The 15,383-nt window shown below is 36.6% G+C and overlaps 1 protein-coding gene across 13 annotated transcripts in view; it reads right to left on the reverse strand.

The window, feature by feature from the left end:
- The window catches only part of LDB3 (LIM domain binding 3), a 110,245-nt gene that overhangs the window by 13,969 nt on the left and 80,893 nt on the right, over positions 1-15,383 (reverse strand). For 5 of the 13 annotated variants that reach the window (XM_085064158.1, XM_085064145.1, XM_085064146.1 and 2 more), the window contains 5 exons: positions 14,341-14,538; positions 10,988-11,155; positions 9,320-9,427; positions 5,434-5,481; positions 2,645-2,772 (listed from right to left, as the gene is read on the reverse strand). In XM_085064158.1, coding sequence (XP_084920284.1) covers positions 2,645-2,772; positions 5,434-5,481; positions 9,320-9,427; positions 10,988-11,155; positions 14,341-14,538 — 650 coding nt within the window. The remainder of the gene's footprint in view (positions 1-2,644; positions 2,773-5,433; positions 5,482-9,319; positions 9,428-10,987; positions 11,156-14,340; positions 14,539-15,383) is intronic. The other 8 variants (XM_085064149.1, XM_085064153.1, XM_085064147.1 and 5 more) reach the window with 7 other exon arrangements.

Below are 15,383 nucleotides of genomic sequence, written 5' to 3' on the forward strand. Positions count from 1 at the left end.
ATTATTTTCAGTAACAAATGAAATTAATAACCACAACTGATTTGGCTTGTTCTACACTTAGTGGCCGCATTCTTGAAGTCCAAAGTTTTCCCATATACTGGTATAGAGTAGATGACAGACAAAGCAGGTGATGTTTTAGAGGGAGACACTTTTCTTATTCAGGAGAACTAAAAATGAAATAATGGTGTGGAAGCTGCTGTTTTAGTACTGAGGATGCTTAGGATTCAATGTAAAGCTCTTTAAGAACAGTGGGAATCTTGCTACCAATTCCTAAAAGAGCAGATCAGGCCTTTACACTTGACCACTTTTGCCTAAACAAGTAGGCCTAGTTGGACTTAGGGATTTAAAAGGAAAGATCTGCTTTCTTAGATTTAGATGTCACTTACTTTGGGTGACTGGCTTTTGAGTTGCTTGGGATATGTGAAAGGCTATCCTAGTCTGGGAAAGCCTACAGGAAAGGAATACCCAGGTATGTTCTGCCATCTAGTGGACCTTGTTCTGAAGAGAAGTCTATGCTCTTTTTAAAAACAGGTTATGAAATTTAGGGGAAAAATTTCAGAGTTCACAGCTTTCCCTACTGGGAAAAAATCTATGATCTTTAGCAGCAGAAAATTTCCCACCTGAGTTAGGTTAGTCAAGTGTAGACTTCCCAATATATCCCATCTGAGCCAGATACTCAACAATGCAGTTTCATTTTGAGACTTGTTTCAGTTTGTTTGGTTTTTTTTCAACCTGATAGATTAGAATAGCCTTGTAAATCCTCTCAGTGACTGACTCAGTTGTCTCTGTATTGGATATATGAGCCTGTTGACTGGTGTTTTAATCCAGAAGTTGCTGCCCCACATTTCCAAGGGAAGGCAGTCATTGACAAAGTTTTCTAACTGTCTTGGTGGTTTGTTTCTAAGTACTATTGATTTTCCCATCTGTGACAGGAAATGCCATTTCCTCTGTTTCATCTCAACTGGCAATTTCCCATTTGCTCAGGACTGCAACCAAGGCCAGCTCATGTTCTAAAACCACTCTGAAGTGCTACCACATCAAATATATAACACTTTAAAAAGGTACCAAGACAAGAATCAAACATCTTCCCTAATCTCTGTTTGAAATCTCTTTTGTACTTGAGTCATTCTAGGGTTCAAATATGAAGGTATTTCAGAATCCCTTATTGGATATTTCAAACTCCTAAACAGTACAAGGGGATTTTTTTCTTTCTCTACCATGTAAGCCTTTATTGAGAGACAATGAGGCTTAAAACCAGCAACATAAGGAAGTGCAAAGGAAAACCAGCAATGTAAGGAAGTGCAAAGAAGATGTCCAACCCAAGACATCTTTGTCTTTCCTCTTATTCTGAGTTGAATTCAACAGCCACATTTTACTTTACCAGATACAGCCAATAATTGGAAATAGCTACAGATTGATTTCTGTGGCAGGTTTGTATATTGAGCTGGAGTTTATACTTCCCAAATGAGCACAGGGCTTAACATCAGTCAGTGTATTTAGGAGATATTTTGACTTGTCACAGTTTGCTCTCTTCTGCATTAAAGAAATAAATCCGCTGTCATCATCTTTTCAAGTCAAAAGTAATAACATTTGCCTTGAGTGAGAACATGGTGTACACTGATGCACTTCACCAAAAGCAAATGAGGAGAAGCTGAACCTTTATTTACTTTGAGACACTTAAATAGTTCATGAGAGCTCTGACTTCACTTTTTCTACCTTTATGTCTCAAATATAAAGTTCAATTGCTTTGTCTGTCTGCCTTATGTCTAACTAAAATTCCTACATTTGTTTAATTTCAGTAGATCCAGAAATAGAACATTACAGAAGACAGAGTTTAAGACTGTTAGACTTCTTGGCCTTTTCATATTTATTTGACTGTAAAGATACAAATCAACATTTTAATTCTCTTGCTAAGATCAGAAAAGCCTTAATTTGAAACAGAACTGCATTTAGACTTATATTGCTGCCTCATTTAATTCATTCAGTTTGAAGGTTCATATTTTGGTCATCAATGATTTTAGAAGTTCAGCCCATTTGTAACACAATAATACAAGGGGAATTTAAATAATCTCAAGGAGCATATTTTCCAAACGAATGAATAACCTAATATATTCCTTCCATTACTAGATCTCTGGTTAATGGAATAGTATTATGAAGTGCTTTAATACCTCATTCTTCATTTCAACTATAAGCCTAAGTTTGAGAAGTTCACTGTATGGTCATAGCTATTTTGCAAGTATATCTTACTCAAGCAAAGTCCAGGTATTTTATCTCCTTCCTGAACTGTGCATTCTTTAGCTATTTTATCAATTCTGCAGTGGCACTGGGCTCCTAATTGGATACACTGTGTTATTTTACAAACATATTTCTTCTGAAAAATCAGGCTACCCACTTTTTATTAGACTTTTCCATTGCTTTTATTTTTCTCTCAGTTTGTTCCACATTTTAACTCTGAAGCAGAATACAAATACAACATAATCCTCAATCCTCAGATAATCTGAGAAAAAACTAGCAACATTAAGTTCCACATGTATAAATATTTTCTGATATGTCTGTGTACAAAATATGTGCTTTTGACATTTTCTAAAAGAAATGTGTGAGCATTTTTTTTCTGAATCTTTTCAGTACTTTAAAGGCTCCTTACCTGGCTGGTAGACAGAGGGCTTTATGCTGGCAGTAGTAACAACTCTTGTTTTTGAAGCAGCAGAAGGAGCAGGACTTTCACTGTAGCTTCCAGAAACTGGCATTGGTGTATATGACTGGATTGTGTTTCTAAAAGCAAAATGTAGGTGTGAACAACTTTATAAACAGCAAAACTGATCATGAAGTAACAGAACTGCAGCTTCCAGAGCACTCCAAGAGGAACTGTCTGAGAGCAGAAGAGAATGCCGTGAAGTTCATCAGTCTTTGTCATTGCTAAGGAAGGCTTGGACAATTCTTAGGAAAGAAAAATTAGCTGAATAAAGATTTAAAGTAATGCCAAGTTTGCTGCTGTTGTCACAGAAATTAGCTTGCTGAGGGAATATGACAAATTTGAAACTTTCAGTTTAACAAGGGATCAGACTTCAGATACCTACACACGAAGTTTGTGTTTTCTGTTCCTCTGCAAACAAAAAGGTCTGGTCTTGTCTAAGATAAATCAATGAGGGATAACTGGACTTAAAAACATACTTGCTCAACACAATTACTACTACTAAAAATGCTAACTAGAGTTTATATACTGTTATATCCTTTTCAAAAATATTGTAGCGACCTTAAAAAAAATTTCTGAAGCTCTTTTCCGTATTTAGACTGAACCCAATATTTACATCAATTTTCTTGATGTTCAGATTCAGCCCACAGAAAAAACATATGATATGCAATATAATGCACTTTCTTGCATTCCTTGAATAAAAACATTTGCTCAGGATTCCGAACATTAGTAAGAAAGAGTTTTTATCTATTTTATGGCTTAGATGGTAATTTGCAGTTTGATTACAGAAACACATTAAAAAATATGCCTCTTCTATCTGCCAGTTACTTGGGATGATTCTGTTTGTAGTGTCTGTGCTTCACAGACTGCTAAAAGAACATCACAATCAAAGCAAGCAAGAGAGAATAAAGAAGTTCAAGGAAGGGAAGCAACAGATAACAAGATGTGTGCAGTAAGAAAAACTATTCACTACAGAACATTGTTCTTACTCACCCTGAAAACACAGTTTTGCTTTCTTTTTCCCTGCAGCCTCATTCTCCATATGAACAAGATCCCTATCTATTTGTGCTGACAGTTTAGGAATTATTTCCATAGTATTTGTCTACAGGAAAACATTTGTAAGCATACAAAAAAAGTGTCCGGCTCTGCCAGATTATTGGTCCATCTTTACTTTCTTTCAGAGTGGAAACAGATGCCATCTGGAAAAAATACCTTATAATCTTAAATGGCAAACACAGCAGATTTCTTCCAGTTCAGGTGAAAAACATTCTGAGAAACGAAAATTTTCAATTTTTAATTTTGAACAAAATAAACCTGTCCTCACAATATGGCTTTTTAATGCTCTGACAGTGTTTATTCTATAGATGTAGTTTGCATAGCATTGCTGCCTTGGGCTAATTTATTTTGTCTATTTAGCAAGACCTAGAAACTTAGCTATTGCTACAGTGGCTATAGCTAATTATTTCTGTACCTAGTCTAGGGCTTAGGGCTGGATTTGGGTCCACTATACCATAAGTGAACAGGACTCTCCAAGATAAACTATTTTAGTGGGTTTGTATTCACTGTAAATTTGGTTGTGAACTGTGCTGTGATTTTGTAACTGCCAAAACTGTTCTAAGCACTGTAAAACTTTCTCTTTTCCATTCTGACCATGTCTTTCCTGATGATACCTCATCTGTGGTGGCTAAGAAGGCACTGTGCTCAGGGTAGCTGGACAGAGGCCATTGCTCCTGCCGTAGCACAGGGACATGGACACCATGGGGCACACTGGCTTCACACACAGCTTTCAAATTGCCATTAGTTAATGCAACATGTAAAGACTTGTCCTTGCTTTAAAATCTGCTATTCAGAGTAAACGAGACAGGTCAGTGGCCTGGTATTTACAATGTAGGTTAAAAGATTTTAAAATGACATGTCATACAGCCTTAATCTGAAAATGTCATCCAGTCTGGAAAGTCTACTTCCAGGTGCACAAGTCCAGTAGTTAGAAAGACTTACTTGCCTCTCTCTTAATGCAAAAAATAAATAAAGAAGTTCTGAACCAGATTAGCGATGCTCAGACTGTCATGAAGAAAAATGGTTATTCAAAATTCAAGGGTTTCACAAATGTAATAGCATAGTAAAACCATACCACAGATTTCCTTGTGTTCAGGGAAATGAAGCTGAAAAAACCAGAAACACCTCCCCCCGCCCTCCACCCACATTCACAGTACCAAAATCATAGCAGAATTAAAATAATACTGAACCCTTTTACATGTGTATGATGCATATTAAATACAGTAAGGAAGATAAGAAGGCTTGTCAAAGAGAAATAAAGTGTTATACTATATCATTAAGGGTTTAGTGAAGTTAAAGATTTAACAGAATTTCTGCTGAAGAAAAGGAAATAGCATGTGATTAAAAGACCGAAAAAAAAAAGAAACTAGAAAGAAAGAAGGAAATTAATAAAGAATAAAAAGATGTCGTAAGGATCAAAGATGTTTTAATGGATCAAGAAGCACTGGCATCTCGAAAAGCAGTGAAAGCAACCTTATTGAATTTATCTGTAGCAATCAATGGCACGTGACAGGCAGCAAATTAAATACCGGCTCTGAAAACTATTAGTTGTCAGAAAAAGAAAGAGTAAATATTTCTAAGCAGATCATTTTTATGTTAACGCTTCACTAGATGCCTACTAGTAGCAATAAACTGGTTTGTTAAGTGCTTTTAAGGTAGAGTAGCTGCACAAAACATTTTTATACCTCTGCTTTGACTGGTAGCTGATGGAGCTGGAAGAATGCCGGTTGAAACTAAAATGAGACAAAAGTGGTATTTGAAAAGAAAATACACAAAAGATTGGGATATCTTGTCCTACCATGAATTTCCTATGAATAAGAAGTGCTCTTAAGTGCTAAGGTAAACAACATGTACATATTTATAATCATATAAGATGACTATTACATTACATTACATTTTGTTATCCTATTTAAGCTGGGGATCACAGTGAAACCTGAATAGTGGTAACATAAGTCAATGAACTGAGTATATTGTTCTGTAAGTCATTCTCATCTGGTCTTGTTATTTGGTTGTGGAACTCCAGTTATTTTTATTAGCACGGAAAAATAAATACAAGGGATTTTTCTCAGTGTCATAAGCTTAAATTGCATCAAATCCTAAAAGCAAACCTCGAATGAACCGAAGGCCAAAGACCAGCGAAATGTCCCAGTTGATGAGGCAGCTCAGACAAGCCCAGAGAAAGGACAGGCTGGTGTAGCTGAAGCAAAAACATCAACCCATCACGTTCAATTTTTGCCTTGCTGAGCCTTTCTACTGCTACAGAGTCTTAGGTAAACAGGTAGTTCATTGTGGGTTTTTTTTTTCTTGGGGAAAGGGCATAATTTCAGAACATAAATGAGTCATTTATGCAAATACAGGAAGTACTCGAAAGCCTGTACAATGTATGACCTGAGAAACAAGAGGATTCAGGAAGAACAGAGCTAAGTGCAGAGCAGTGCAGGGCTACATCCCATCCCACAGGAACACAGCCCACATTTGCCAGAATTCCCAGGAGCCTGCCCCATGCCAGTTACTTTCCTAACTTCTGGAGATTTTTTTCTTCCCTTTGCCACGGACACGGTGCTTGGATTAAAATCTCATGATCAGAAGCTTCACTGGACTTTTAGAACCATAACTTTAACTCTTTCCCTTGCTTCTGATTTTGTATTCCCAGAGTGCTGTCTCATGGGGTGTCCTGCTTCAACCCTCTGGATGGAATAACCCATCCCTAAAGAGCTTCAAGCTTATTTAAAACTCTCCTGCTATGCTTTCTTCTTCTAAGTAAGATTGTGAGTGGAACTGGTAACAGTGAGTCAGATTTCACGGCAGATGTAGAAGTAAGAGTAACACAATCAGTTAAAGATTAGTGATTTACTTCAAACATTCCTCTTCAGGAACATTGTAAAGATTTTATTCATGTTAAGTGCTACGCATATGCTCACAATAACACAGTCACTGTAGAACTGAATCTACCGAAGTTTAAAATCAGATTCAAATAGTTAAGGATATTGATCAAGAAATCCTTCTGTGTTTTCTTGGTGGATCTTTTTAAAGCATCTAAAAGGAAGAGAAAACCAAACCCCAAACACTGGAATAATGGTGGTAAAATCTCAGCCTCATCTACCCAAGAATATCCCCATCCTGTAAAACGGCATTGTAACTAAGGTTATCCGTATTTTACTTTGAAATAAAACGATATTAAATGCTCAGTGCTCCTCTGGTATATGTCAAGCTGAAACTGGATTTTTAAGTCTGCATTTTGGCATGCTAAAGCATTGCTTGATTTCTAAATGAAAACTACTAGATGCTCAAAAATTTGAATTACAAATTAATTTAGAAGCCAGTTTTAGTCCCTTATATTTGAATACAGTAACTATAATATGCATCAGTTTTTAAAACACATATGGAAGTAGTGCATCAAGATAAAGAACCTATCACAGCTGCAAGACAGCCATCCAAAACCAACCAACCAACCAAACTGTACCTGATTATCAGGGAACCCAATTTTTACAGGCCCTACAAGTTCTGATTTGCCCTTATGTGCCAAGTCTTGCTGAAGCAGAGGCAGTAACATTTGCCTGTTAGTAAGAGTTGGGAGCAGATGATAGCATCACACCTTGTGTCACCCATTGACAAAGGAGCAGTGTATAAAGCTGATTTGCTGTAGATCTTCTATCTGTGACTGAAAAAATTGCCAGGTACCAGCAAGAGGTTTTAGAAGTGTGATTAAAGCATTGCTTTCTGAAATGGACAGCTTTTTTTCATAGATTCACAGAATCTTTGAGGTTGGAAGAGGCCTCAGGAAGAATCTGATGTATCCTGGTGAAAGCAAGGCCAGCTCTGAGGTCAGACCAGGTTTGCTCCATATTTTAGCCAGTGATGTCTTGAAAACCTTCAAGAATGGAGACACAACCTCCCCAGACAAGCCACTTCCTTTCAAAGGGGCAGGAAAAGGGGCAATGGTCCCTGACAATCCAATGCAGGAAATTCACTTTCAGTTCAAATGTCTTAATATCTCAAGGTCATCTTTTTATCCTCAACTGGCAATAAAATTTTGTTTCACATTGAGGAATCCATATTGGTACACAACTACAAATGAATTTATATGGTTTCAAGGCCTCACACTGCTTCCCTTCTCCCATTAAATAGATATGAAATTGAAGGAAAATGGAAGAAAGGTCAATCAAGAAATAGTGTTACATTAGCTCTAAGACAGATATGCAAGTAGTGTCAGCAAGTACTGGCTATCTTTATACTGATTTGTTAGCTGTTTAAATGTAAATTATGCGTAATTGTTGCTTAACTTGTTCCTGCCCATGGAACTAGATGATCCTAAGATCCCTCCCAACCCAATTGATTCTATGATTTCTTGATTTCCAAGGCATGAATGAAAACATAGCTCCTATGGAAGATTTAGATGGGTCCTAAGATGTAGACTGGTGAAACATGAATAGATGTGCTCTGTCTGGCCAGAGTAGTTACCAAAGCTTCACTTTAATTTCATCTTCTCCATCTCTGACTGATGGAGATATTTCAGTCTTCAGCTGAGAGAAATCCTAAAATCAAGTATTTTCTGTAGCTCAGAAGAAATAATAGGTTTTGCATGCCAGTGTTTAATCAAGCTCAAATATGCACAGTGATTATTGCTTAAAAAGCAAGGAACCTTACCTTAGTGCAAGAGGCTTCTAGAAACTAAAGTTACAATTGGGGTACTTTTCACTCAAATAAAGGGAATTACATCAGCAGTTAGTTTTATTTCTTATGTTTTATCAGCTCCATAGTGGAATTACTTCCCCTATGTAATTCCCATGGCTGTGAACAGACAGGTTTATGTCCTAAACTGAAAACTCTTCTGATGTTTTGTTATGTAGCTATTTCATTTTTGCATTGGTTTCAGTGATGTGAAGCCAAGCACTTAACTGCCATGTTCTGTGATTCTCCTGAGGAAGACCATTATACTTGGTGTGAAGCCTTCAAACTTATGCACTTTGTCCACTTCAAACATCACCTTTGGGTGATTCCTAACTATTTTTTATATGAAGATAAGAGAGACATGGATAATTATGATCTCAACTGTATTGCTGATTCAGTTTTTCATTATTTCTGAAGACTGTGTTCAAATGAGTCTTAAAATCTACTGCTTTTTACTCTGTTAGTGTTGTCAAAGCGTTAATGAAAGCAGTGAAAAGGCTTGGAAGTGAGGTAGTACAGCAGCATTCTCTCTTTCCAGTGATAGAAGATTCCTGTGATTCTGTGTTTTCACCAAGAAAAAAAAAAGGCCCATCATTCTCACCCAGTGTCTCTAGACAAATATTTTCATTTCAGGATGGCAAAAGCAGCACAAACCAACCAACTGAAATACCTCAGTTCCAAGAGGACCTTGTGGTCACAAATGCTACATCTAAAACTTGGTTGTTTCCTAGCTCAGTTTTCATGTAGAAGATAAGGAAGGGGATATTCCTTTAAACACATTGTGCTTTTCAATGGTCTCTGCCAAATCAATCTCCTCAGAAACTGAAATCCTCAAATCAGAGAGCATAATACAAAAATCAAAACAAATTAGGTTAAAAGAAGAGAGCTTTACAGATATACCTAGACTGAGATGAGATAGCAGATGAAATAGTGGAAGCTGCTAATGACATGTTCTTGGGCCCATGGATAGGCTTAGGCTGGGAAAGAGAGCTGGGGGCTGCAAGAACTCTGCAGAAGACACATAAAGGCATGAAAGCATGAACAAAATGATTTAACAAGGACACAAATCATGACATCAGAACCAAGTTCCGTCAGGATTCAGATACAGGAAGGCTGCTGTGTAGTTACCAGGAACAGGTTTTCTGTAGCATACATCTGCAGACTTACAGAATAGCACAACCAAGCACATTCCTACAGAACACAAGACAAAATGCACACATTATGTAAACATTTTAAAACCAGACTCTATCAATAACCGGGGAAGACAATATTACAGGACAGGACTTTTGTCAATGATACATGCTTTTATCTGAAAGATCTGAAGATGTTTGAGTCTAAATACAGGATAAAAATTTTAATATGCAAGCAGTACCAGACAGGAGATTGTCCTATCTAAAACAGAAGTCATTGGGATGAGTAGAGGCATTTTTTTGTTTGAAGCAGTTACTAGGTAATACATTTTCTTCATGCTACAGTTTCAACTGAGGGATAAAAATTACTTAAACCTTATCATTATTTCACGTGAAAGTGCCTTACAGGCCAGTTCAGAATTAGTGCATAATACTTTATTCAAAACTCCTTTGCTGTCTGATTGATTTTCTTGCTCTGGAATAAAACCACTGCATTCTGGTAGGTCGTGGTTAGACAAAATCTGACTAAAGTGAGAAACTAATCAGTTGGTATATATGCATAATGCAAAAATTAGTCAAGTAGAGCCAAGAGAACATTTCCAGTTCCATTTACACATGCCTAAAATACAATACCTCTGAGGTGTCAATTATTTAAAGTATTTACATTACTGGAAGTGTGTTTTTCCTTGGATTTTTAAAGCATGCTAAAATATACATATTTTCAGAATATTCATGTAGCAAACCCCAAAGATAAAAGAATATTATGTACCAAAAGAATTCACTCTTACTATCTCCAGAATTATTGCAATGTAAGTGACAGCTGTATAAGTCCCACGCATTTCCTCACAAGCTGTCTGACAGTTTTAATATACAACTGTAACTCCCAAGGGGCTACAAGTGTTAGGAATGCATCTCTTTGAAACTTACTTTCAAATTATCTCTAAGGCTAATTCTCGTAAGGAAAAAAAAAATCAAAAATAAATTAATTGACTTACAGAGCAAGTCAATCATCAAGTATCCACCATGTTTTACTGATATCTGCTGTGATACAGTAAGCTCAATCATGTGAGCAAATGACATTCTCTAATTGTCCATTTCTTGTCATAATGCAGAAACACTATTAAAAGAATCTTCATTCACTGTAAGTGTTATGAGGGGTTGTTTTGGTTTTATTACAAGTGGTGTAAAAACATTCCTAATTTTAAGCAGAGACTTGCTTTCTGAAAATGAAGCTACATTTTTATAGCTGTTTTATTTTGCAAATTCTATGCAAACATGAACAATATACCATAAAATAATTTTTAAAAAAGCACCTCCCCACCCCCCATATATAAAAGCATATAAACCAGGCTACAGCTTTTCATACTACATTCTTAAGTTAAGAATGTGTATGCAGCATTTCCAAAGCCAGAGGGGGTATAAAGCAATGGAACATTACCTTTGGAAGGAGGATGAGAAAGACTCTTGCACTACTGAGGTGGTGGCTGATGGAGTCATCAGGCTGGCTGTGTTTTGAGCAGCAGCAGCAGCAGCAGGCTGAGGTGCTGAAGCATGTGGTGCAGGAGCAGCAGAACTGGGAGCCACCGGGGCATGCTCAACAGGGGTACTAATTAGAGTTAAATTAAATAAAACAAGAAGCATCTTAAGAAGGCGCGCATTTAACACGTAGAGCATAAAACCTACTATGTTTGAACCTGCAAACATAGTAGCAGGCTGGGTTACTGAGGGAAAAGCACAATTATGCAAAGAAAAAAAGACATTTGGTCAGCCTTTTCCATTGTGCAGTTCAGACTGCAATGCAATGTTGGTCCTGCTTGACTGAAATTTATTCCAGGTGTTAGGCAACACTTCAGTCCTGCTCCCACTGATGCCAGTGGCAGGAAATGTGGCACCCAGGACTGAAGTGGTTGTGAAGAGCCTGGAAGAAAGTCTTTGAGCATGGATAAATTTAATCAAATATATGGAAATGAATGATAATTATCTAGTCTTGTATCCTGTGGCCATTTAAGTAACCTGCTGAACTATTAATATCTTCCATCACCTCATTCAAATTTGAGAAGAATTACTCATGTCTTACAGATAGACAAATGGGGCAAAGTTAGCAGATTTTTGTTAAATCAGAGAATCACTGTACATAGTTGTCTTGTCCATGAGCAGTGGGCTAGGAACATAATGGATAAATGTCTACTTCTTTAGACCTAACTCATAAAGTGTATTGTTATATCTCTGTATTCTTACAAACTACTCCTCTAGAGGTGATGCAATTCTGTGACTCCAAGGTACAAAGAATGCCCAAAATGCTCCTTCCTGAGCAGAGGAAGTATCAAATAACAAAAGAAACCTTACTGTTCCACAGCTGTTTTTTCAGCCAATCTTAGCCCTCAAATGTTCTCTCACTTAGCTTTTTTTCCTAGGTAGATTTCCCATCCATTGTGCAAATTTTCTCTCTTTCAGCCATTCTATCTCATATTTTCTTTTGCCTCTCTCGGAAGAACTGATCCACAAGTTATACTCCTCAGTACCTAGTGCTTGGTACTTCTGCATTTGTGATACCCCTTGTTCTTCAAGAAACTGTCCCATTTCCCCTGTCCTTCACCTCCTCTTATATAGTTCAATAGTCTAGATGATGGTGTCTCAATTCAGCTGAATATTTTGTTTGATTAGCTGAAACAGAAGCTGGTTGTTAAACCCACAAAACTCAAAGTTGAATGCAGCCCACAACAAAAGGAGGAAATCAGTATTTTCTCCCTTATGAAGTTTCATCTACAATTAGGTACATAAAAAGTAAGTTCCTGAAAATATTCATCCAGTTTGCAATTCTGGGTTTCAAATCCTTACATCAAGTTTTGCAACAGTTTTGCAGAAGTTCTTCCATCATAATATGCATTTGAGATTCAGATGAGGTCTTCCATCCTGATGCATTTTATGATGTAAATTCTTCCAATTAGAGAGCAGACTATCAATTACAAAGCCTATGTAGCAGAGCAGCTGTATATTTTCCATCCCAGCTAGTCTGTTACTGAATTTCAATACTGTGAAAGCTTTCCTTGTGCCACAGTGGGTACCAGAATTACACCATTAAAAATTGTGGAGTCACAGTTTCCATCTTACATACTTACGTATCTTTGATTTGGCAAAGAGGAAAGGACTGAAACTATGCTGCACATAAAAATGGAACTTAATGTATGTCTTAAAAACAAACACAAACTAGGATTTCACCTATTTTGTCTATTTACACTGATGTGAAAGGGAATTTGCTACAGATTTCAAAAGATTCAAGACCTCATACCTTGAAGAGAAGAAAGCAGTGAACTTAATTGTAACAATCTCCAAAATGTTAATCTAAATACATATTCAGTGCTAAATATTGAAAAGCAAGTAAAGAAACAATCCATATGTGTGGACATGGACCTGTGTGGAGACAGATCTGAACAGAACAAACCCATATAAATAAAATAAATGCAAATATACTGGAATACCTTTTAAAGTTTAAAAGAAATTTAAAAAATTATCTTGCACAGTGTTTGTAATATTTCTTTTTATGTGATTAAGATGTTAGAGGCTTGCTTACCTTCCTTCATGGTAGAATATATTAGTTATCAGAACAACGAATTGGAATAAATAAAAGTGAAGTGGATATAACCTTAAAAATCAGGGTGGTTTGGTTACACACATTATATGCAGTTGGTAACATTCTCAAAATAGTTTTATAAAGACATCTCAACACTAACTTGACTGATTGTAGTTTAACAACTATAAATTTTAAATAATTTTATTTATACAGTCAAATAAAATAACCAAACCTGTTTTTTCCCTCCTCCTTTTTAGATTTTTAGTCTGATTTTTTGTTTTAGTTCTTCAAGTGCAGAAGAATTTTAAGAACTGATAAATGTGAGTGCTGCTCTATAAAACAGATCATCTGTTGCAACAACTTCATTATGATGTTACAGAGGGGGTTTTGGTTGGTTGGCTGGATTTTAAATACAATAATTCTGTTGACTTTAAATCTTTACAATACTTTGTACTTTAAAAGAAACTGAAAAGATCAAACATCTTCATATTTGTGGTGAGAAACATAAAAGTAAGTTAGATGGATGAAAACAAACACACATCTCTTCTCAGCTGATTTTCACTCATGAAACGGAACACAGATCAGTAGAGGTTAAGAGGATAATAATGGTTAACAACCATAATAAGAACACAGCAACAAATGCACTCTAACATTTTAAATGTAAGTGCAGATTATACTTTTTTCTCTCGGTAAAGTCCTAAGTTCTGAGACTTTCTGTCCAAATAACAATCAGTGGATTATTAAAACAGTACTTAGTCTCCTTTATGTAATGCATGAAGGTTTTTCTGTTTCTAATCCTCCAACAGATCACTTGTAAAGAATCAAAAATAGAGAGAACAAAAATTAAAATGAATATGAAAAAAATGTGTTATTGCAGCATTTGTTGAAAGAAAGTGCTGGAGAAAGTGTTTAGAGAAAGCTGTAACATGGAAGGATTTTACATTTGAATACGAGAATGTTTGTGGAATACACTGAAAATACCAAAATATCAGCTGCTGTTTCTCTGCTGAAGATGCTTATTGACTTGTAGGTGTGATCCTTACGAGAGCCACTGAAAATGTAACACCTACATGAACCAGAAGTGGCTGGAATTGGAAGAAGTTGGACACCTGCCTTTGAGGCAATGGGCATTTCCATCTGAAGGAGTTAGAGGTTGTTATTACCAAACCATTGCAAAGCTCCAAACCGGGTCAGTTATGCAGTTGCACGTCACAGTGTACCTTTGGTTACTGGATGAAGCAAGAGGGGCTGTCTGGCCAAAACTGGCCTCCCTCTGGCTTGTACCCGCTCCAAGCCTCACAGACCCCTTGGAGGCCACTGGCTGAGCATTGGCAGTGTTGGCATCCCTGGTGGATGATTTAGGAGGATGCCAAATACTCGAGGTCACATACTGTGGCACATGCGTGGTACCTGTAAGCCTGGGTAACAGAGATTACAAGGTGTTTGTAAATGAGGCATTTCCTAGGTCATAGCAGGTGTTTGAGGAAAAGACAATTCCAGCCTCAGAAGGAGCTGGAGATCATAATGGTAATGCAGATGAAGTAATGATTAATCTTGATAGATCATTGGTTAATTGCTGCTTAAGACTAGGAAAGACTTGATAAATTTAAAAAGGTTCATGGTGTTAAATCTGGAAACCACGTCGCTATGAATATCAAAATAAGCAGAGCTGTGATGATAGCAGAGGTGGAGAAAGGCTGTGGTATGGCAAATCACACAAGATTAAGGCAAGATAGTATGACAATAACATCAGTCATGTATCAGAAATTGTTCCTGGTAAAATAAACTAATAATTAAAAGAAAAGGAGATTTCAGTGAAGCAGCTGCACAGTCTATAGATGGTTTTACACAAAGGAAACTGCTGGTGAAATTCCAACATGTGTTGCTTGTTCTTTACAATTTAATTTATATTCAGGAATCAAGGGAAATATTTCCTTCTTTTTCATAATTAATTTAAAAATAAAAATCAATTCACCCAACTGTTCAAGTGCCAGTTGCCATTGCATGTGTCATTATTAACAAATTATGCTTACACCAAGATATTAACTGTATGCAACCTTTGTTCAAACATAGGTAGTCTTAAAGAACCACAAAAAAAAAAGTGGTTGCATATCACTGAGGCAGGAATCAAAAAGACAGAGGAAGGCAGTGGAATAAAATTCTTTTCACAACAAACTAGTAAGAGGCCTTTCTTTGCTCCATTAAACAATTGGTCAGATTCACTGAAGAAGTACCTGTGTATCAGTACTTGTGTGGTTTAGTA

The sequence above is a fragment of the Lichenostomus cassidix genome, chromosome 6 (assembly GCF_008360975.1).
Source record: "Lichenostomus cassidix isolate B80296 chromosome 6, HeHo_3.0, whole genome shotgun sequence".
Classification (NCBI taxonomy): Eukaryota; Metazoa; Chordata; class Aves; order Passeriformes; family Meliphagidae; genus Lichenostomus; species Lichenostomus cassidix.